This window comes from Pagrus major, chromosome 6 (assembly GCF_040436345.1).
Source record: "Pagrus major chromosome 6, Pma_NU_1.0".
Taxonomy (NCBI): domain Eukaryota; kingdom Metazoa; phylum Chordata; class Actinopteri; order Spariformes; family Sparidae; genus Pagrus; species Pagrus major.
The window spans coordinates 24,395,837-24,421,055 of NC_133220.1; the positions used below are offsets into that span (position 1 = coordinate 24,395,837).

The 25,219-nt window shown below is 40.7% G+C and overlaps 1 protein-coding gene across 3 annotated transcripts in view; it reads right to left on the reverse strand.

Annotated features, from left to right (window-relative positions):
• LOC140998577 (histone deacetylase 7-like) overlaps nt 1-20,652 on the reverse strand; it is a 44,918-nt gene extending 24,266 nt beyond the window's left edge. The window contains exons 1-4 of one of the 3 annotated variants that reach the window (XM_073468900.1): nt 12,246-12,485; nt 12,080-12,139; nt 665-849; nt 23-113 (exon numbers count right to left, since the gene is read on the reverse strand). In XM_073468900.1, the coding sequence (XP_073325001.1) occupies nt 23-113; nt 665-796 (223 nt within the window). In that variant the 5' untranslated portion in view covers nt 797-849; nt 12,080-12,139; nt 12,246-12,485. Of the gene's footprint in view, nt 1-22; nt 114-664; nt 850-12,079; nt 12,486-20,530 lie in introns of those variants that run through there. The other 2 variants (XM_073468897.1, XM_073468899.1) reach the window with 2 other exon arrangements.
• Between the last annotated feature and the right edge of the window lie 4,567 nt (nt 20,653-25,219).

Below are 25,219 nucleotides of genomic sequence, written 5' to 3' on the forward strand. Positions count from 1 at the left end.
ATACATTACATGTGATACTCACTCTGCTCGTCTTTTCTCTTTCGTATCAGCTGTTCTAGCACTTCTCTTTTGTCCTCCTCGTCCATCTCTCTTCGTCTATGTTCAATGTTATACTGAGAGGACAAAAAATTAAGATATTAACACTGATCAGTCTAGTCTGCTTGGACTATGCATGTGAGTTTTGCACAAAAAGAGACAGAAATTTAACATTAACATTGCCTCAAGGTTTTATCAGAATATAATACTGAGACTGAGAGGGTGGTTTGTTTTCTCATTTACACTGAGGATTTAACCTGTGTAAAAGTATAAAGCAAAAGCAGCTGGCTTCTTCTTGTGGTTAATGTGGCAGGAGGTTGATCTGCCTTTCACTCTGTACATCGCACCTCATGCATATATACATTTCACGAGCATTCTCAGTCATATTAAGTTAATGTACTCGATGCTCAATACTGATGATACTGAAATTTTGAAACAGTTTTTATTTTAATGATTCAAACTGGTTCAAAAACAAAAACATCAATCATAGATTTAGCTGATCTATTTACCCAACACACTCACACTGCTACTGGCTATGCTTGGTCCTGCAGAAGCTTTTTTCTTTGTCGCTGTCAGCCTATTACTGACTCCAGAGTGTTACCCTCCTGACACATAAGTTTGTCCTTACCTGCAAGTGCTGCTGGGAAAACTGTGAGCAGTGCTGAGAGGTGAGGGGTCCCACGAAGAAGGGAGGGCGGGGGGCCAGCATGGCCGAATCTGCGCCTGGATGTAAGAACCTCTGGGTCACACTTAGGTCCATGGGCTGCTCCCCATGTATGGATAATGAGACCTGATTGCTGAAGATCACATCCACTGCAGAAGGAGAGAGAGGAAGAAAATAACACATTAATTAGTAGAAGGGTATCACTGTCTATGCTTAAGTGTGTCAATGTGAGGACAGATCAAAGCCTGTCAAAGATAGATCATCAATATAGATTAAGAGGATCAAAAGTATTGCAAATATCTTGGATGTCCAGTTAATAACACAAAGGGTCCCCTGAGGAAGCATGTTTAGGACAGATATTCACAGAAAAATTCCAAGAACAATTTGTGCGTTATTTACTGCTTGTGTTTTACATAAACATGATCAAGAGTGCACTCAGTTTATTTGGCGTAAGTGTATGCCCAGATGTGTACTTGTACTCAAACTCTGCACGTTCAACAGTCGTATTTCATTTCATTCAAGTCTTCCTGCCTCGAGTAAACTGGCCATTGTCCAACAGCATTCAGAAAAGCAAAATAGAGGGGTGTTTGTGTGTGTTGGGGTTGGAGGGCCACAAAAAAAAGAAGGAATGAAGGAAACAGGGTGGGGAGTTGGATTTGAGCATTGTGTGGTCAAGGCATTTGGGTCAGGTACATCAATCTGTCATCTCCCTTCCAGGTTTTACTAAAATGAAAGAAATAAAAGGCTAAATTTGGCATGGGCGAGACAATTGAACCAAGCTTTAGTGTCCTAATGAAAGACAGATGTCTTTTTATAGGTGCAGGGGAGTGCGAAAAGGTTTTGATCCATTTATGCAATCCAGAGGCCACCGAAAAATATCTTAAACTTACTTTTCACTTTGAATGATTTAACTGCAGCATGCATGGCACAATATAGGCCTGAAAGTATGACCTATAACACATGAGACAGGAAGGACTGATGCTAACTGGTAGTGAGGAAACATGAGCCATGAGTTTTTTCTCGAGTTTTGTGATGTACTGTAACAACAAGACAAAAACATATGCTAACTCACAGATAACTTGATACTCTTTTCACGTGTCAATACAACTGACACCAGACACCCATAAACATTGAGAAGAATGTTTTAGTACCGACACAAAAGTGTACACAGAAACAGTATGGAAGGAGACACCTTGCTCCCTCTGGGGTAGAGGGACAGTGGGAGGGAGGCAAGGACATGGAAATTTACTGAACTCGTATGCCTGAATGACTGCAACCCAAAATATTAGTCAACATTACTCACATAATTCCTGTAAGTGGAGATTTCTTTTACTGGCATACTCTCCTGAATTACGTTACTCGCTGAGGACAGCAGTGTAGCACAGTAACAACTTTGCAAAAACAGCACTACCTCTCACACCACAGTATCTCAGAAACATACTTGCAATGCAATTATTCATTTGTTTTGGGAGTGATCCAGGTGTGAACAAATAAAAGATGACTTTTTCAAACCAACTACACTGATAAGGTACACTTTGAAATCAACAATGCCAAAATAACAGATGAAGATAAGACAACAGTGAGCTTCAGCAAAAATGGTGTATTGGCTTAAATACATTGAATACATTTAAATAAAGCCCACAACCTGAAATTGCTACAAAATGACCCCAAAAAAAACCTCCACAAACAAGCTGCACCAAACTTCCCTCCTGCAGGAGCCATACAGTAGGTCGTACAGACCCAGGCAGCGTTATTCGACCCTCATTCCCAAAAGCAAGACTGACTCATAATCATGTCTGTGAAGGCGTTTCGGGTTGACAAAATTCCTCTGAAGAGGCAAACACTCCCACGGTCTTATTTCTGCAGGTCAAGTGAGACTTACACACAGTAGGACATGAAAAAACAGGCAGGGAGTTAAAAAAGACCAGAAGATTATATCGTACAGTTTAAAGCAAGTTGTTTCAGGTCTTACATATAACAAAAACTTGACGCATGTTTGTTTGTACAGCTCATCGTAAAGGATTACAAACCTCTCGAGGGAAAATGATCCCTGCAATTTATACACTTCTTGCACTGCTCAGCTTGTTTGGAATCTACCTTGCCAGGTAACTCATGGATGCAAAGACATGTCAGACAAAACACCTCAGAGAAATATTTCAACCTGTCCCACGTTCAGCCGGTGACAATACGTTACTGTTAAAGTTGACAGGGCTTGTTTTTTTAAGCTTTGGATTCTTTTTACTGTAATCAAAAAAAATGGTGAAAGGTGAAACAGGAAGTACACGTTAAAGCAGAACGCTATGTATTACCAGAAGAATGTCTGTGTGTTTTCAAAGGAAATTAGACAATCACGGGAGCAGCAGGACGATGGTGGTGGTGGGGACTCAAATAATCTGCATACAGTCTCTCACACACATAAACACACTCGATTACCAAACAAGTCAGCTCCCCTGAGAGAAAGGAAATGATCAGGAAGTCAGGCCTCTCATCTGAACAGAGAAGAAACACCTGCGGTATATTTTTACCAAGAAAATAGAGCGAAGACCAGACCTCAGCAAACATACACATCTGAATTCTACAAGAATATGACACTATACGTCCTCCCAGAGACACATGATATACTTTCCCAGACTTGTATTTACTCATTTATCTGTATCTTTCTGCAGTTTAAAAGAAAAGCCAATCTTCCACACAAATATATTGAGCTGAGCTTTCTGAAGCTGTGACTTTAGGCAGTGTGACACATTATATGACTGGACACTAAACCAGCTAAGTCACCACAAGGTGCTTTCAAAGAGCCGGTTAAGGTTTCTTCTAGCCTGATCCTGAAAGGTTTCATAAGCTGCTGATAACTTCCCTACTGAGAGGACATTTACAGTAAGAACTTGTTTCATCATTACATTACAAAAAAGTAGAGCCATTGTTCACTGTTTTGTTGTTAGCCAAAATTGTTTTCCGTGGTCTGCTATTCATCAACTGTGCTCTAAAAATGTATGATCCATGTTTTAAAACTGAAAAGAAATGCTATTTATATGATAAAATCTGGAACGTTTTAAAATAAGGAGAACTGCAGATCTCGATAAGATCTGTGTGCGTGCTTCTCTGTCTCTCATTTGAGCGTTGTGCTGCTATAAATAGGCTGGAGACAAACTTCTGGTTTCTGTAATAGCATATTCGTTTCACAACCATCATCCTCTTTCTGCTCGCCTTCTGCAGCAGCACACTGAAGCACTGAAACACACACACCTGCACACACGCATAGGCTTTAGTGGTGCGCGCATGCACACACACATAAGCAGACTTCCTGTTTCTAAAGTTAGTCTGCACCATAACATCCTCTTGGTTCATTTAGGCAAGAAGAGGCTGCTATTTTGGTTGGAGGGCTTCATTTCTGCAGCTTGAGAGTTACAGATGTCCTTCAGCAGTATTTATATCCACAGCGCAGCCTTAAAATGTACTTTGTTTATTGTTGGGCTGCTGTGAACTCCACAGTGGTATTGGATAGAGTTGAGTCTGGAAGTCACACATCAGTTCAAGTGCTAGTTACTATTTGTATACATAAACACAGGCAGCAGCCTGAGGTTTATGCCTGGTTAGATGAGCAACAAAGCAGAAAGAGCAGAAGGAGTTCAGAAACAAAATGTCCTGTGAGATATAAACAAGCTAGAACTGCGACAGTTAGTCGATTTATCATTTAGTTGACTGAAAGAAAATAAGTTGCCAACTATTTTTCTAATCTATTAATCGTTGAAGTCACTTTTCAGGTAGAAATGTGAAACATTTGCTGGTTCCAGCATGTTAAATGAAAGGATTTGCTGTTTTTCTTTGTCATTTATGATAGCAAATGAAGTGTCTGTGGGTTTTGGACTGTTGGTTGGACAAAAGAAACAATCTGAAGACGTAATTTTGGGCTCTGTGAAATTGCGGTGAGCATTTTTTACATTTTTTGACATTTTATAGACTAAGGGCTCTGTCTTATGTTCGGCACAGCACAGCGCAAGTGTCGTTGCTAGGTTCAAACCGACACAGTTGTCATTTTCACGCTGAGCGCCCGCGTTGTCTAAATAGCAAAAGTACCCGCCCACCTGTGCGCCCCTGGGCATGTTGGTCTTAAGATGAGGTGTGGCCAGGCGCACTGATGGCGGATTGCTATCTTGAAGCAGAAAGCGACAGCGCCATAGACCAACAAAAAGCTGGTCTAAAGTCAAAAGCAATCTGTTTCCTGCCATTTAAAGAGCGCATTATTCAGACAGTAAGATGCGCCTATACAGGCGGGTTCACACCGTGCATACACTCTGATTTTATGATTTGAGAGGCTGCTTTCAGTTATTTTAAACATTTCCATCAACGCAGTAATGTACTGTAACAAATATCGTGGCACATTTAATCAACAAAACCAAAAGCGGACAGTGTGTGTGACCTTTCCATGTGTAGAAGAACACAGATAATAAATTAACATGAAATACTAACCGATCCTGTTGGCAAGTCAGGAGTTTTAAATAATCAATGAAGTTTATCAGCTGTTCCTTGTGCACAAATGTGCATGTTAATGTAGAGATACACATATTGTTTCCGCTGCTCGAGGATCGCTGCAGGTAATGTCATTAATATTTTCCTCATTAAAGACATATTTAACCCCTCTCATCCCACCCATTATTGATTAGGTTACTGACTTTTTATGACCCGTCCCTCCTGATCCATGGACTGAGAAACACACAGAGGGACGTGCTGCAGTGCTCCTCCTCCTCCTCAGTTAAATATCAGTGTATTTTTCCATATGCCATCAAACAGAGTTGTTGATGGGAAAGATGATTGTGAAACAGCGGGGCAGAGGGTCCAGCAGCCGAGGAACACATCCCTGTTGGTCACTGAAGACGAGTGCTGCTGTTTAATATGCGACAGGTCCTGGCGCACCTGACTCTTAAAGGGAATGGGAGACGACACTCGGATTGGTTTAATTTATGTTCCACCCAAAACACACCCATGACTAATTCAGAGTCTAAATACAACCCCTTTGCACCATGCGCCACACTTTGCGCCCAGATTATCCACCGTTTAACTAGCAAAATGGACTTGGACACGCCCTAAACACACGAGTGCTTTAGACCATGCGCTATAGACCGTCTAAATAGGCCCCTTTATGATCAATCCCGAAAATGATCGGAAGATTAATCAATAATGAAAATAGGTAAGTGGGTAAAAGCAAGTATTACTGGTAAGTACAGAAAATGACACTTTACTGTAATGCAGTCCAGGAAAAGACAACACTTATGCCATATCACGATGTATAGATATCCAAAATCTAAGACAATATATAGTCTCATATCCCAATAACAATATAATATCGATATATTGCTCAGCCCAAAATGAAAATAATCTTTAGTTGCATCTCTTAAACAGGTAATAATAAAAATGTTTTTTAAAAATATCAAGCATGCCAACCTAGACTGTGTAGACTGTAGATTCAATATGTTCATCGGGCTAACACTGACTCTGCATTAGCAGAACCACACACAAACAACATTTTGATTTTATGACAGCTAATCCACCATGCTGGCCACCTTCACCAGTCCACCAACCCACCACCTATCTGTCCGCCCTTTTCTCCATCCCTCCCCCGTCCTTACGTTTAGAGGAATCCACAGCTGTTGGGGACATTCTGTCCCTCTGCTTCCGAGCAGCTGGAGTATCAATCTCCTTATGTGTGCATCCATATGTGTGTGTGCTTGTGTCTCCATCCTATACGCGCCAAGGTATTAATAGCTCGCAGCTGTTTCTTTTGAGTGTACACAACAGGTCTTTGTGTTTGCATAAGTAAGATCTGCTTGTGCGACAGTTGTGGCTGCGTGTGCACGTGTATCAGTGCATCAGTACTGGTGTGTGTTGGTGCCAGTGTATTAATAGTGTCCATTTGTTTCTTTTAGAGGAACACTGTGGCTCTTTGTGCTTGTTTCAGTAAATCCAACCGTGCCAGTTTATTTTTAGTGTCACCTGTCAGTAAACACTTGTGTTATCGTGTGTAATCATGCAAGTGCACATATGTTTGATGACACTGACTTAGTACGTTGCTGTTTCTCAACATATTAATAGCACCACACCACTTGTTTTTACGAGTGTGTGGCATGTGTGTGTGCTTATAAGTGTATTAATAGTGTTTCCAATTGCCCACACATGCTTCTGTGTGTGTATGGCGTGTGTGCAAATGGCTGTCAATAACTTCAGCCTCATATATATCAGTGCTGCTGCAAATAGATGTGAATGGAGAATGAGTTTCCTACAGTCACTGCTATGTGTGAGCTGTTGATATTGGCTTATCCCAATTAGTCAACAATTATTGTTTTGCTATAAGACATCAGAAAATGTCAACCATAGTTTTCCAGAGCCCAAAGTGATGATTTTAAATTGCTTGCTTTGTCTAACCAAGTATTTCATTTGAATTTGACAAGAAAAGCAGGAAATTCTGACATTTAGAAAGCTGGAACCCTACAACATTTGGGAAATCACTCAAACCAGTATTTGATTATCAAAGTAGTTGCATATTATTTTTCCTTCAATCATAATGCAATTTGAGGAATCCTTGTCAAAACTCTTTTTCATGCAAAACGTCTACAACTTACAATTATTTTCATGAGTGATTAGACTGCCAATTACTATCACGATTAATCGATTAATAGTTTAGTGGACTAAAAACTTGCTTGTCACAATTTGTCAAAGACTCTTCATTTACAAAGCAACTCATTTCCTTTTGATCAACCAATTGATTGATTGACTAATTGTTGCAGTTTTCATGTAAAATATTTCTGGCTTATATCTCATCATAAGATCCTTGGCATTTGTTTACCATGGCAACAACAAAAAAATGGCCAGCTCATTTCCTTTTCCCCTGAGGCTTATGAAGTAACAACTTATTATGCCACAACATAAGTAAGATTCCTACATTTGACTGTCAAAAGGATACTCACACAAGCAGATCTGAGATTCTTTCATCATCTAGTCTGTTCCTTTCCTCTCTCATATTCATCTGTACTGTTTTGCACTGTCCCTGCCACTTTCTTCAACCAAAAGGTCAGAGGTCAGACAGCTGTAAGACTTCTCTTGATGTTGTGTCCCTTAGGCGGCACAGGAAAGGAGATGAGGGGTCGCCAGCTCACTGAAGAGCTGTGCGTGGAGTGTCACAAGCTAGCATGCTCTTTAGATTTGCCAGCTTGATTTCTCACAACCAAAACAGAGTGTCAATTGTTGAAATGAGTCATTTTTTCTCCTGTGGGTTCCAAAGGGTCAACTTTTTTGGAAGGGGGGAAAATAGAGCCTAATTCAACCAGGGAGCTGTCATAAGGGTGGCATGAGACTGAAACATGGTCTTGCCTGAGGACACACACATTTTGTTTTGCTGCTAGAAGAATGGACACTGGTACTCTCATGACCTGGCAGGTGCTCATCAGTGTTGACACAGAAAATTAGTACAAATACACACCCTCATTCAGACATACCACACACAAATTGTCACCTTAACAACGCCCTCAATTATGCAAACTAAAACATGAGCCATATTTGACCTGGCGGAAACACCAGCTTCCTTTATGTACTTCAAAAGAAACAGCAACTGATATCTAAGCATGGACTGATTCAGGTCAGTGGTCTGTGTACCTCGCCTCCACAACAGACATCCGCCCCTGCTCCTAGTCCTCACCACATTTCACCTGTGAGAATGTGACCTTTACACACCTACACACACAAAAATACAGGTATGTATTTGTTTTTTTCATGTAAAAACCCAACACCTTGCACGAGGATGATTTGACTGAGAGAACAGGTTCTCATGCCCACTTCCTACTACAAGCCTCCCCTGTGACTGTAGTATACTGTGCAAAATCGTCTGTTATTGCACACTAGGTTAGAAGGCTATGTACACAGAAGGGCTTCTTTGTTTCAAATACACCCTGCAGTCAGTAAGAATAAGGTTACTGTCTTCTCGTACGACTCTGTTTTTACTGCTGGTTTTGATAAAGTAACTGTCTTGAACTTTGTTGATTTCCCTAATACTCTCCATCTTTTGCCCCCTTCTCTCTCTCTCTCTCTCTCTCTCTCTCTCTCTCAAACACACACACACACACACACACACACACGATACACAAGCAGGGTGATGATACCATTGCTGTGTTTTTGAGGAGTAGAGTGTATCAGCAGTCAGCTGAGTTGATCTTAAATCAGGAACAGGAAATGTGATCAGGGGCTCTGGCCGGTCCAGAACACTGTCCCTATTGTCAGTGCACTGCTGTGGCTCACACTGGGGACTTTTAAAGGTTATCTGTCCTGGGAAAAGGTTGATATTCACTTTCACAACTAGCCTGCAGCACCAACTTATACCCAAAATGGATATCTGATGATGGCCTCATCACTAAATATGACTTTGTCTTTGTTGCGCTTCTTAAGATACATTTAGAGGCCTGTCTGGGGTCAATAGAGGGGTCAGTAAATAAGGTAATCCAACAAGCCTCACTATCAGTGTTTACTCAGCTGTGTTGTGGACAATACACTGGAAATGAGTGATTAATCAGCAACTGGTGGAAAGTCCCTCACTGGTCATCTTAGTCATCCATGCAGCATGGAAGGTAAAATTAAAACAATCCACTGGCAATTTAATGACCTCAACTTATCAAGCTGAAGACATTACAGACAGTGTGCCCCACCTAGAAGGATCAATTAATCATTTAATTAAATAGCAGATAGTAGGGTTGCAATGGTAGGAGATGTTCACAGTACAATAACACAATTATTATTGTCATCAGGAATGTAAACAGAAGGTTATTTTTTGGTTGAACATACACTTATCATGATTTCACAAAATATTATGTCCTGATAGACATGAAACTATACATTCGAAATGTAGCATATATTTTAAATAACACTTATATGTTAGAAATCAATATATTCGCAGATAAGCAAAAATGTACATGGTATGATAACCGGAAGTTTTCATACCATGTGGTATACCTTAAAATGGAATTTTACTGCAACCCTAGCTGCAAGAAAATAATTGGCAACTATTTAGGTGACTAGGTGACTGTTTAGGTTTTAAAGCTATGAAACCAAATATTCTTGGACTGCTGATTGGACAATACAACACATTTTAAGACATCAGCTTGGACTTTTTCACTATTTTCTGATTTTAAGGACCTAACCATTAATCAATTTGTAAGAATATATCTGTAAATCTTGAGAATTATTAGAATAATTGTTAGTTTCACCCCTTGTCCCATCTTAGGTTTCATCAATTAGTTGATTAATAGAAAATGAATCCAAGTCTATTTTTAGAATTAATTAATCTTTTAGTCATTTTTCAAGATATTCATAGTAACCTGAATACCTGAGTTTTGAACTGATAGTCGGATAAAACATGAACATGTCAACTTTGGCTCTGAAAATAATAATGGTGATTCTGCAATTTTCTGACATTTTATAAACAAAATGATGAATCAGTTATTCTCAATGACAACAGAAAAAGATTAAGAGAGAAGAGGCATCCAGGGGAGAGAAGCGTTTATGATTCCTAACTTTGGGACCATCGGAATTTTACTGAATAAACATACAACCACTCAAGGAAAGTCAAAAAAGAAAACCAAAACAAAAAGCACACTTCTGCTTCACTACAGTATGTGTCAAACCACACGGAGAGTTGAATGCTCAGAAAAGGCTTTAAATAAACATGATCATCTTATGTGTTTTAAATAGCTGTGGATTTCTATTAGAGGATTATAGAAGTTTCATCCAACACTGTTTGCTAGCAACCGCACTGCAGTGAAACTGTTTTAGAGTAATATCATTTTCAACAATACCTGACAACTAGTTAGGCCAGAGTGTGACTCACAGCTGATGCCAGCTACAGAAGGAATGAGGTTAACTATGTTGACATTAAAATGTCTCCGTCTACAAGAATGTAGACAAAACCAACTGGGAGAGAGAGAGACAACAGAGTTGTTAATACATCTCCAGTGTACATGTGAATATTTAGCCTTTTCTCCAAGATAATGGCGGTCAAGTTTCACTTGAACCTTCAGCCATATGAGGCCTATTCATTGTTAGTGACTACGACAAAGCCAAACCCATAGGCTGTCACAACTTGTGCAGCAAAGGGGCCTTTGTGATCAACAGTTTGAGTAAGACGACACCGATCATGCAGCATAAAGGGCTGGTTATTATGATCAAAGTCTTTATTCAGTGATACGCTTTTGTAAACACACTGGACACAGTATTTGCACGCCGCAGAGACAAAGATGCATGGACATGGTTAAACATTTATCCAGTCAGAGGAATAATGATCACTGCTGGCTATCTGAGATGACGAGAGGAAAAAATTAAGGAGTGAGGGAGAGATTTAAAAAGGCATCACAGAGGGGGCAGAGGAGTGTAGGTGGTGTCGATTCCTTTGGCATGGCCCACATGAAACTAATGTAACTATATCCCCGCAACAACACTGAGGCTATGACCTCATCCCGTCCAGAGAGGGAACCTGGACACATGAGAACATTATTCCACGCATGGCTGCCTTGTGCGTGTGTGTGTGTTTTTATTTTAGGGACTGAAGGGGCAGGCTTGGGAGGGAGCTAACAATTTTTACGACTTCTGTCATAATACAGCGCACACACTCGAACACAGTTGCCCACCCCATAGTCAATCGAACAACCAAACATTTGTTGCCTAGTAGTGAATGAGTCAAACTTTTCAATGACGTTATGGGCAGAAATACATCCAGTAGGAAATTCTACACTTGCGAACACAATGAGGTCTTAATACCATAATTACACAATTATTTGCACTGTTGAGTCTAAAATAGGCATGCTGAACAGTCAGATTAGGATAATTACCAGGGCACCTTGAGTTACACACAGTCAATTAGGCAGTCAATCATGCAGGTAATAAGGTATTTACTCATTTAAACTGCAGCATCTGACTGTGGGTCATGACCTCATGGCATGCTCACTCTGATTTTGGATATTATTATGGCCATATTTTATTGCTGTACTGCATTCCTTCAAATGAACAGAGGGAAAACACTTCAGTGCAAGTGAAAATCTCAGCCAGGTGAGCTTTTACACCTGTTGAGCTTGGACCCATGCCAGAGGTAGGAAAACACGGATTTATCATAAACAATGCAGCTAATGTTAGTTCACTCTTGTTTTATGGTTTTACCACAAGACAGGGAAAACACTATTTCAGTTCAAGTATTTTGTTTGACATGAGTTGTTGAACACGGGGAAAGAAGGACAGCAACAGTGACAATGAAGTCGTAGCCTTTTTTTTTTTAAAAAAGGAGTTGGAAGTTTGAAACGTGTTTGCTAGCTAGTTCACAGTGCACATTAGCAAACAAACATCGCCTACCTTTTGACGGTGAAGTTCAAACGCGACGTGTTTTGAATGTCATGCGGCACTGGAGCAGGTCTGGAGCCGCAACAGCAGTTCAGGAAAAAGAAAAGACGGATAAAAGCTCAGTCCGACTGCCTATCCGTGTCATTTTGGTTGTTTTTTCTGCTGAACTTGGAGTCACCGTGTGAAGCTAGCCGGCTGGTCTCTGTCTTAACATCAGAAACGCTGGTTCCGGCCGTCAGCTCGCGCCGCTGTCAGAGCCCTTAAACACGCAGTAAAGTCAAACTGAGCACTTTAAAATGTGAGAGAAGAAGACCGCGACCCGCCGCTGAGAGCTGCTCTCCACTCAATGTGCTGTCTCCTCCTCACTGAGCCTGACTGACGGCGGAGAAACTGCTGATAAAACCTGCTCGGAGTCTCACTTTCATCCGTGTGTGTGCTGCTGGTGTGAGGGCTCCATCTGCTGAACTCGGCTGGGTGAGGAGGATGCCCTGTGTGTGTGTGTGTGTGTGTGTGTGTGTGTGTGTGTGTGTGTGTGTGTGTGTGTGTGTGTTTCTATCCTACAGGGGACCACGCCATCAGAGTTTTTTTGGGGGGGGCGAGTCAGGGGCCAAGACAGGACCCAACGGTCCCCTTTTGTTCTCACTCACAGACAGACAGTCTGTAACTTCTTGATAATAAAATAATCTGTTACAGTACTCGGATTACTTTTTTGTTGTAACGAGTAATGTAACGTGTTCGTCCTGCAATTCAAGTAACCCGCTTTTTAGTTCGTTTTTCATAAAAGTAATCCGTTGCTGGAAAAAAAAAATGTTGTCACCACAGAAATAAAAGAAAATCCCTGAAGCACTTGCTCTGTTTCTGTTTCTGTTTCTCTCCTGCTGCTCAGCAGGTGGCTGCGTGCCAGCGGAAGGTAAATCTATAGTTGTGTCAGTGGGCATGCGTGGCCAGCTAATTCAATGTAGGGAGATGGCAGAGAGGACAGCATTAACTTTGTGGTAATTCCCATTATTTTGAATTTTTTAGGCAAAAAGGACAAGCCAACATCACGGTGCAATGCGAGTTGTGCCTGGAGGATAAGGAAACTGTGACAGTTTCAACATATGAATCTGTTAAAAGACTTACAAAACTGTAACAGGCTGCTTATACCTTTATAAATCTAACTGACATTTTGTGGCAATCAATAACAAGCCTCTAGCTATCGCTACAGTTTTTAAAGTGATTTCTGGGTTGCAGACCTTTCATACTGCTGTTCTTTTCTTATTGCTGTCATTAACAACATAATCCTGGAAACCAAATTTTATTATTTTCGACCAGCCCCCTCATGCGTTGGCCTCTGCTGGTGTGCCCATCCTAGCAGGTTGCACGTAAAAATATTTGCATGTAATTCATCCAGTCATGTTTCGCAAACAAATACCAGGTCAAGTTGAGGCTTTTATCAGTGTTACTGAAGTAAATTTGAAGTCAGTAAATTGGCATGTTGCGTCCGAGTCAAGTTAAGCCTCCACATCTGTAAAAAGGCCAACAGCAAGTTATTTTCTTTTCTTTTAAATGAATCACTCAAAGCACATTTAAAATCAGACTTTTACTAGAGCTTTGAAATTGCTCAGTTCCAGAACAACTCCTCTGACTAGTTTTCACAAGCGCAGGATTTCAATCAACTTGTATCCTCAATCTTTACTTATAATAACACAATCTGTTTGTCGATGCACTTTACAGAAAAAAGGTCCACAAAAAAACAAACAAATATGATCTTTGTGTAGGAGGCTAATAGGCTAGTAAGTCTTTTATGCTCTACTGAATTCATGATAAGCTGCTAACAACAAGAAGCTTGTTCTGGGCTGAAGTGTTTATTCTGCTACACTCTACTTTTTCCCTGAATTTATTGTATTGTATTTTTATTTTGGGATCTGACCGACTTTTGACCGAAACTTTACTTAATTTACTTTACACTCACATGTTCTCTCCTAAACTGAACTCCTACTGTCTCTTACAGTTTCCTCATCCTGCCTGAGGCCAAATCCAGCCTCTGCCAAAAAAGTCAACATCACTGGATCCATGAAGATAAACCAGTCTGGAACAAACCAGCTAGTAAAAGACAGTGAGCTGAGCCAATCTTTCATTTCATGTGACCCAGACTGGTCCTGTCCTGTGAGGGAGTCAATAGGTTTGCGTTGTTCAGTTAAATTGTCTACCTAAGGGGAAAATTACGGCCTGAGCTTAAAAAAATGTTATCAACAACACTTGGTCTAATTTCAACAACAGTATGTCTTTTCCCCGTGCTCTTGGCAGGACATGACAGTCCATCTCCAAGTCACGGGTTGACTGTGGCCTGAATGATTTGAGAAGCGCACAAGTAAATTGAATTTCATAGCAAATCTTCCATTTTGAGCAGCACATGCTTGAGACAGAGCTGCTTCTATTTGCAGATTTAGAGAATACTTGGTAACTGTCACATTTTCAGAGAAATTAGCTCATTTTGTTCATTATATCTAGATATCTGTATTTCTTTATGTATTGACTCTTTTGTTATGGCCTTTACAATGGAATGGAATCAAGGTTGTACAATAATACGTGCATGAGCTGATGGCTGAATAGTAGTTAGTAATAGTAGTAGTTTTAGTTTTTGAGGAGTACTCAAACATGAAACAAGAACAGCAGTTAGAGCAGTGATAAATTGTCACTTTCCACCAATGGCTCTAAGTTTGAATGCTGTACTATGATGTACGGGATATATTTTTTCACATGCACATTTGCATAGCAGTGCCATTGCTGGGTAGCATGTGAGTGATGGGATTTGTGTGTAGGCCCACCTGTCTGTGTGTATTGGTGACTTCAAACTGGGTCGTGTGTACCGGACCCCAACTTATATATACCAGTCTGCCGATATTATTGACCTATCACAAATATATCGGTATCGGCTTATATGTGGTCCAATATGTGCTGATGTGAAAACTTTTATTTAGAATGCAGAAAAAGATGCTTGCTTAATTAATACAGTTACAGACAATTATGTCACTTTAGACAATAATGTTTATTGTTAAACTGTAAAATATCCTACTAGTCTCTTTTTCATATCTTTGTCACAAAAGTTTGATAACCACGTTGGAGGGATCATCGCAAAAAATGTCTGTATATTGGCCAATATTTTGTGGTAAAAATGTTTACTCCCTAATATCAGTATCAGCTTTGTCCCCAAAAATCTAGTATTTACCATGTTCACAAGAAGAGTCCATACGAATGACCCCTCTTGCGGTAGTCACTTGGAAATGTTCTTAAAAGCTTCAAGGTCACGAATCTTTACTGACGTTTTCAGAGATGCAGTGGCCATGGATCTTTGTTTTTTGATGGTTCGAAAGATAATTTACTGTAATTTCACAGTATGTCTGAGGAAAATGATGATACTAGCTTGCTAAATTGTTAGCCTCGTGGCTTCTAGACACCGTTGCCTAGCAGCGGTGTTTTCATAACTCAGCCACTTGAAACCATAGCATGTTGCATACACAACTTCCTATGTTGTAACCCTAAGCTCATTCAGTTTGTAAGCAGCATAGGAGTGACTAGGTCATAGAGAAGGACAGTCACCAGACTACACAACAAAAACACCCACCTCACAGTAAAAAGAGAGTATGAGCGAGATGCTGTGGAAAATTCATCCTCAAAATCTTGTCAGATGCCAATAGAGATGCACTTTTTTATAGATGCCCACGAGAATTTTAAAAACTGAAAGCCAGAACAGTGAGGACAGGAAGAGACACATATGGCATACATGGGTAGGACTCCAAGGTGAAGTTTTGTGGCCAGTAGGGCTCACTGCTCTTCCAGTCACAGGAAGCAAGTAGGAATGAGAGGAATGCAGTCAGGCAATACGGTGATGAAGGGAGCAGCAGTTGCGGGGCAGATTGCCAAAAAGAGTGAAAGAAAAGGAGGTAGTCGGGGAAAAGATAGGCAGAGTGAGAAAGTGATTATATAGTGGAAAAGGCTGAGATAATTAAGATGCACAATCAGGCAAAAACCAACAGAGCTGCACAGACAGCACACTCACGCACCAAAACAAAAGGCCAGCGGCAGCTTTTGTGATTGCATGTGGTGCGAGGATACTCTTCTCTGATAGTGACAGTTTGATGTGGATAATGTGCGTGATACTGACGGAAATGCCACAGTACACTAGTGTAACCTGTGGAATGTGTGGAGTTATCAGTCGAACAGATTTCCTGGTAACGGGTGGAGGCCGGGGGTCCACAAACAAGAATTTGTTTTTGACTATCCAGGGGGTCATCCTACCTTACACACACACGCACAAACACACATGCAAGCAGAGACATGCGCTGACACGAAGACAGCACACCCCTTTTTCAGACTGATTGCCCCAAACTGCCCTTTTTCTAACTACTGTGTCAGTTGTTAGAAATCACAAGTTGACAAGTGTGATTGAGAGGGCTTTACAAAATGTACAACATACCAAACCACCTATGCTTAGAGACATGTTTCAGATGTAGAAAACTCCTTAAAAGAATCCAGTACCTCTTACAAGACTGACAGACATGAAGCAGAGGTCATATATACAGAGTAGACAGAATTGTTAGCAGTGGCAGTAGTTGTACTTACTAGTAAAGTGGTACAATATAATGTGAATCGACCAGTATTACATTTTTTGGGGCTGATGCCGAAACCAGTATTAGGGAGTAAAAAATTCCAATATCTATATATGCACTGATGTACACACATTTCTTGCAATGATCCCTCAAATGCATATTGGATAACACATACGTGAATACTGATTTATCTGTGATAGGCCAATATCAGCAAATACAATCAGCTAACTGATATGGCCGTCGGGCTCTATTTTTGTATCTCATTATTTTTCGGTTGTACTGCAATTCTTTTTGGTTCAGTCTCACCATTCTGATAGCTCTGTTAAACCCACTGCTTGCAACCTGCTGAGCACCAAACAGCTGACAGACAAAGTAGCTCAACTAGCTGGTGAACATTGTGAAGCATTTAGCAGCTAAAGGGCTAAAACCCTCAGGAGGTAGTAGAGACCAAAACATGTTCGCCACAACAAATTTGTAATGTGATATGGTGTCAATGTTTTGTTCACAGCTGATCCCAAAATGGCCAAAACTTATTTTAATGCTGCTCTAAATCACCAGGATCTGTTTAATTCAGAAAGAAAAAAAGAAATTCAACTAAAGAATCTACAGATCACTGTCTCGTTGTGAACATAAAGCAAGAAAAGAAGATCCATTACGTATGTAAAACAGCGGTTGTGGATTGCATCATTTTGGTTCTAACACACTTGAACTCTGCATGATAACAGACGACTGCACATTTTCAGGTAGGCCCTTCTAGCTAGCAGCTGTGCGGTAACTTTGAACTGAAAAGAAGCTGGAGGCCGTGGGCAGCCTCTAAAGCCTTTCCATTCCCAACAGCAAAGTAAAGTCAAGCCACAGGGGGGATAGATAGACAGCGCACGCCTAGTTTCTCTGGAAACTCACTGTGATGCTGGAAAGTGTTGCTTTACGACGCCTTCGCACTTCGGTGTGCGCACATGTTGAAAAAGGTCAAAACAATGAGTTGGGAACAGTGTGTACCTGTTTGAAAAGGTTTGTGACATGTCTTTAACAGAAACACATCAAACTGAAGTTGTGATTTCAGTGGCACTCCTGTGGACTAAATGCTAAATAGCTGAATAAAATGAGAGATCCTTGGCCTGAATGATAATGTTGACAGAGAGAAATATAGGGCAGCAACAACTTACCATTAACATTTATTTTATATTTCCTGCTAAAACTGGTTTCCATCTCTGTGGTACTTTCTAAAACTATGTTCTTAAACCACTTCCTTCAAGAGAAAATCTCTCTGACGGTTTTCCCTGTGCACTTAAACCTCCCCATGGCAGTTACATTAAAATTACATTCAATTCTTGCAGTAAAAATGCTTTTCCACAAGGGGGTGGTACTCAAATAAATGACTGCATCTACTGTTTGTCATCTAAACACAAACAACAGCCTGTTCAGGTTTATGAGATGGAAGTGAGATTACTATCAGCCACTCTTTAGTATCACGCACATCAACCGCTAAACTTGAGTTACTTCTTCACCCCGTTACAGTGCTCACCTGACCTGGCTGGCAGCCTCTGCTGTGATGAAGAGCCCTCTTTAGAACAGAGAGGACTAAATGAGAGGTGATCCGTTTTGGATCGCCACACTTTTGGCCTACTGTTCAGCCAAGTGACTGTACAGTCCTTCAGCTATTTGGAAAATGTGATGGAACAATTACAAATCCAAGTCATTTTGGTAATTGAAAACATTCAGTCTTGATTCATTGGACTGATACTTTTAGAAAAAGTCATTACCAATGTAAGTTTCTAAGTTTTCTGGTTAAGACAAATAATGACTTCTCTAGGATATATATTAAGGAAAATCTTAAATAATTTACAAAAGGCAAGTGTCACGTCTTTGAAACTGCAACAAACAACTATGTCACCAATCCTTCTTTGCTGTTAGTCGACACCCTCTTGGCTGGATATAGACACCCATGATGGGACTCCCTCACAGTGCAGTCTGATTCAGTGACCCTGAGAGAGGGAGAGTCCCCGTGGGCCACTTCCAGCTGACTGTGGCCTCTTAACCTGCTGCCCCTCAAACCAAAACAAAGCCAGAGTTCGATGATTTATCACTTTGACGGAATTATAGACCATCGAGTTCAAGTTATTTATACAGTTTGCTTGCTAAGACTGATTTCCCACTTTGGACACAACAGGACTTTGTTCTCCCCCAATATGGTTTCATGTTCTCACTTTTCATTAGCAATTAATCAGTTATTTTATTGATTAACTTTGACAAATGCTCCTCACAAGTCTCCAAGACGCTCTTGAAATGTTTTGCTTTGTGAGGTCAAATGTCCGAAATCCAAAGATAGTCAGTTTACTATTGTAGAATTTAAAAAAAAGTTCTGTTCCTGCTCAGAAATGCATTACGATTAATCAACTATCAAAAGTGTTAGCCATTCATTTTCTGTCTTTAAACTCATAGGTCAATGGACTAATCACTGCAACTCTCTTTCCTACTGTAAACTGGTGAACACACAGTATGACACAAGGTGCATTTTGCTAATAGCATTTTTTTAACAGTTCAACAGAGCATTTTTTCAGATTTTAAGTGAAACTAATTTCAGTGGTAAAAGTATTCATCTGAATATCAGGTTATCTGGGTTACAGTTGTTCCCATTCCTAGAATTTGTAACAACATCGTTTGTAAGCTTGGACAGGGTGGCATCTATTCAAAGCGAGTCTTTATGCTCTAGTTTTATCAGTATTTAACGCCCTAAAACCATCATGAGTTTTCATCACCGCAGGGAAAAGGCCAAATAAACCATGAATGTCATTATTATACTCCCATTATTTTCAGAGAGAACACAGGAGTTACAGTCTGATTTATAGCCCAACAAACCACATAGACAAGTCTCTAAAAATGAAGCTGCACGGGAGAGTAAAAATAGAGCGAAAAGTTGAGTGTTTTGGGCGAGAGAGCAAGCAAAGGCTGAGGCCAGCATTTCATCTTATGCTGCAAGATTTATATACAGTGCACAAAAACAAGGAAGGCGGGGTGGGGGGGGGGGGGTGGGGGGGGAAGCCAAAGTTGCTACACACAGCAGACTCTGCTAATTTTTTCCTACTTTCTAGCCCTTTCTAATCTTATAATAATATTGTAAGCATGTGGCAGCGATGTGAAGTATCTATAAAAAGATGTGTTGGTGCATGGGCAAAAAAAAATAATGCATGCACAAGCAAGATTTGACAACTCTTTTTCAATGTTTGCAAGTGTCCTTGCTTGAAAGGAGATTACCAGCAACTTAATTAACTGTCACTGTGTCAACCTAACCTCTTCCCAGCTTTTCTCTGACCAAGTTCTCGCTCTCGTCTCTCTGTTCTCACCATCCTCAGCTTTGCAGTGAGGGAATGTTGTTGTGTGTCTCCTCATTCTTTGCACTCTAATACTTTTCGTGGATAGACTAGCTCTCCAGGGTGGGTGGGTCTGTTTCCAATTTTCTCCCCTTCCCCGTCCTGAGAAACGACACTTCCAAAACCAAACAAATAAAACCAAGAAAACATTTTTTTTCTGGCTCTTGCCAAAATATTCGTCTTGCACAACTTTGAATCATTTGCAGTGATATCAACACTTAGAGTAACTGCTACAGTAAACTCAGAACAAACCCAAGCTTCTCACAGCTTAAGCCAACCAAAGCTGACCATCTGCCGGTAGTAACAGTGAAGATGAACCGAAGCAACAACTGGTGTCCACATCTGCAAAACTGCCACAACAGCTAAAGTCCTCTCTTCTCTTCAGAGTACGTAAACCTTTAATATACTTTCCTGGTGATACACAGTCATTGAAAGACACATTTTTTACACAGCTGTTACACAGATAAATATATTGTGTGCAAACGTGCAACAACTCCTACCTATTTTGGGTGGTGACATCCAGTGAGAGGTCCTTCTGTGCCCCCCACAGCAGTCGAGTGAATCAGAGATGCAGCAGTCGGACAGGCTGGGAGGCTCGGGGAGAAGATAGATCCTGCTCTGACAGGGGAGTGGTGCTGCAGCGCTCGAGCCCGGCTGTGCACTGACAGAGGGAGTCACAGTTAAATGTTTGACACAACAGGCTGCCTCTGACTTTTCTGTGTCTTGCACTTCCTCTCATGTGAGCTTCAGTCTCTCTCTCTCTCTCTCTCTCTCTCTCTCTCTCTCTCTCTCTCTCACTTAATCTAATCTATCTTTTGTTCAGAGAAGATACAGTTGCTCTGCCCTATCAGCCCTCTGTAACTTTTTGTCAGTGCTGCCCCTGCTGCACCAGAAGCTCTGGGGATGGAGGGAGGGAGGGAGTTGTGGACGTTGTGTGTATCTGCGTGTGTGTGTGTGTGTGTGTGTTGGACAGACAGAGAAAGAGAGAGAGCAACAGATTGTGTAGCCGCTTGTGTCTGAGGGACAATTGCAGGAAGTGTTGCTTTCGGATGCACAGGACCAAAATGAAAAGCCGTATCGGGCATTAGAAGTGTTAAAAGACATATCACAGTGGTATTACACTGTGCACGTTAAAGTGAGACCAGGAACACTGTGAAGAAAAATCCAACAAAACAGGTTTGTTGTTGGTGTGTCTCACTGGCATCACACCAGTTTTGTAGCCAGAATCAATCCATAATCGTCTTTAAATTAATTAACTCTATAGCTACCCATTTTATTTCCTGTGCATGTGCGAGAAAACTTCTGACCTAAAATATCCCTAAAAACTCCATGACCCAGTCAAGCTCTCATTTCTGCGTAAACACACAAATTGAGCATTCATTGCGCTTACTTTGACAAGCGACATATTTCCACAACGGCAATTACAATTCAGCAGTGTGTAACAGTTTCTTTCATTGGGATCTAATCTCTGTGAACATACTGATAACTCCCTTAATCATTCTTGGCATGCATAATAACGTGAGAAACTGGATCAGTGGCTTCATGATTTAAATGTACGTATTTTCTGAGGTACATTCATTCTCGTAAATGTACATTTCCCCGGAAATACAGGCGGAAGTTACTGCATGTGGTTTTCTCAGAGATTTGTAACTACTGAGAACTGTGAGGAGCTGGAGATTCATTCATATAAATGTACAACGTCAGAGAGTTATAAAAAAAAAAGAAGAAGCCTGTAGCGGTGTTTAGCATGTTTGGATGAGACATAACAATAAGTCAGGGGATGAGGACGGAGCACATCTATTTAACATATGTGCAGTTTGGCCACAGAATTCAAACCTGGTTTTGAACCGGAGTCGTGCAGTGGAGACACCGGCTTTTCCGGCTTATTTAGAAGAAACATGGTTTTCTCAAAACTACTGTGAAGCCTGCAAAAAAAATCTCAAAAACAATAACATGTGATCTAATACATTTCTCATTCCCAACTCATGAAATACTGACACTGGTAATCATTGGCTGCCATCCCAAAGCGTCAGTATGTGACAAGTTGGGAATTCTTACAAATTTGACCCTTAACTAACCATTACTTTGTTATGACCATGACTAGTGAAAACTGCTTAATCTAACATCCTAGAGTTCAAGGTTAAATGTCTTGTTTGTCAGACTGTAAAACCAAAAAATGGCCATTTTCATTTGAAAATATAACTGAAACAATTATTTGATTGATCTTTGCATGTACAGTAGGAGCCCTGTAAATAATGGCCAGTTTCCAGGATAAAATGTTGGCAGTTAATGTTTCTGCAAACCACTGATATGTTCGCAGTTGTCAGTGTCAGTACCATATCAGTACCATATTGACATTTCTACAAAATCTGCCATATCAGGTTCACATTACATGTTTATGACCTGACTGTCATATTGGGAGATGGAGCTGATGGTGCTGGAGTTACAGGGAAGAGGGCTGCAAAGCCAGTGGCTGCAGTGAGGGAATCCAAGCTTTTCAACATTTCTTTGACCGTGACACCACGGGATAAATTTTATTAGACCTTGGGAGCATTTCCAGCATTTTTTGTCAAGATAAAAATGTATGTTTTTGACGAGAGCTCTGGACATCTCCAGCTGTGTTTTTAGTGACCAAAACAGGTATTTCGGGCCAAAAGAAAATTGAACGTAAAGAAATGTAAAGTTGCAACATATCGTAGGTTTGCAGAAACACAGCCTACATTGACACCATTTATTCTGGCGATTGGGTTGCGCCAATGGCACGTTTTATCCTGCATTATTAAATCAAGACATCTTTCATCTGACCTACAACAAACCTTTCAGCAGACATAACAATGCCACAGACAGACATAACAAGTCAGTTGCAGGCAGCATCCTGCAGCCACGCTAGCACACGTTAGTCCTGTTAAGTTGAATTAACCTTAGTTGATTTAGGGAGTGCATGTTTTTTTTTGTTTTTCCCCGTCTGTGGAAGAGAAATGCAGCTAAAAGGGTCAACAACCCTCCTGACCTCAACTGCTGTGTGGTCTGGCTCCCTCCAGTACTGCGATCGCAGCTATGGATTAGCTTTCTGGTTCAAATGTAACTTCATCCTTTGGGAAAACATACTGACCAAAGGAAACCCATGTTTGGGGGTTATGACCCTTTGTCCTCATGGCAAGTGAGAGGGATTCTGAGGTTGGCTTGCCCTGGTCTCAGTTTCTCCTCAAACAAACTTTCTGAAGAGAGGAGGACTGTGATGTGCAAATTTCCAGTCTATATACAAAAGCAAAAAAGCAACACATTACTGGACATTATGCAGGATTAGAACAATACCAAAGTATGTCATGAATTTGAAGAAATGCAGTTGTCTGTGTTTCTACATTTTTTATTTAATTTCCAGATATCTGACTTCCCAGAATTTCCACTTAGCCACTTTGAGACCATGTGTTTTTAAATATGCATAAACGAAACAGTTTACATTTTGATCTACCCACTTTTCAAGCCCTGTGAGCAAAAATTCCTCGCAATCTGGTTTAATCGATGGGAGCCGGGCACTGTCCAGGCTGTGGCTGAGTTGATACAAACAGCTAACCTGTTCCTTCTGGAGCACGGAGAGGAAAAGGAGACGCAGATAAGAAGCAGGTTAGTAGTCCTTGAGGAATACAATGGGATCTGCATTGTCTGGAAACGTGAGGTGCTCACAGGCCGTTAAAAGTCCCCAAAGATCAGCGTAAGGAAGAGCAGGAGGAAAAGGTGGCGCCTTTATCTGCCAGAGCAGTCGAGACAGATCACAAGCATCGGAAAAATACTGGAAATGTCTTATCAGCATGTGGATGACCATCTTTTTTCCCATGATGTGTTCCAACTTTAGGATTGACCCTTGTGGCATTTGCAAGAAAATTTCTGCTATGTGATCAGTGCTTCGAAATTCATTTTGGTTGCTGCCAAAATTCTTTCCCTCATGTTCACCTTCGTTCTGGGTATCATTTGAAAAGAGATAGAGTTTCATAACCCGATTCACCAGATGCTTTGTTACCATCTGAGAAGGCGTTATTGGAAAGTGTTTGAAAAAGGGCAGGCACTCTCAAAAAATACTTGGCAGGTGATTGGATGAACCATCTGTCTTAATTTCAACCAATCAGATCAACAAATCATATGACATAGCCAAAGCCAGTTGGGAGAAGAGGAAAACATATTTTCCATCAAGAAAAGACTTCAGTGCCGTTCTTTGCTCTTCTTTCAATAAGACATACTCTCCAGTTCTGATATAACTGATGCTATAGCAGCACCTAAGATAGCTTCTCACAGAGCCACCATTGTTCTTTTCGAACCAACAGTTGCTTCTTTCTCTTGTCACCTTTGTGGTCGGCACACCTGTACCTCACCTATTAAACTTGGCAAGATGGATTCCTACCTAAGGACCTAGTGTGATCTCACCATCTCTGGAATCTAGTTGTCTCACAAGGAGATTAGCTGTAAAGGACTAATGCTACGTATTTTATACTTGATATAACATGCTTTTCTACATAACCCTTTATTTCATCTTTCTCAGATCTTAAATGATGTCTTTATACATGCAGGTGTTCAGCAATGTTATAGTCATTCTCCCAGTACTTTCTGACCTCCCTTCCGCTCTCGATACTGTACGAAGTCTATTTGTTCCTACTGAAGACGCACACTTTTAAAAGCAGGTCTTGAACGTAAGCCTGAATAAAGAAAAGTCTGAATTATTTCCTTTAGAGGTCGGGCACTGCAGTCTTTTTTTTAAACAGGAGTAAATAGCGAGTTTGTTGGGAACTACTTTCAGTTGCGGATGAATACTCATTCGGTGGTCTTGTGAGTATTTACAGCAGCAGGCTGGTGTTTGTGAGATTGACTCAAAATAAACTACAGTTAATCATAATGAAGAAGCATATCACACAGTGTTTTGAATTGTTTTTTAGACGAAAAAAAGTTTTGAGAGATTTGTGGTTAAGAGGAAGCTATATCAGGACTTGGCAACACCAAGGTCTGTCATGGGATTTTTTGACAATAACAAAATTATGGAATACAACCAGACTTTTCATTCAAGTAAACAAAATTATGAATCCGGCAAGACGTTTCCATACTTGACACAAAAGTACTGAGGTTCAGTGTCAAAACAACAAACAAAATACCTAAACTTATAAATAGGCCGTGATGACCACTTGAAGAAATATACCTACCAA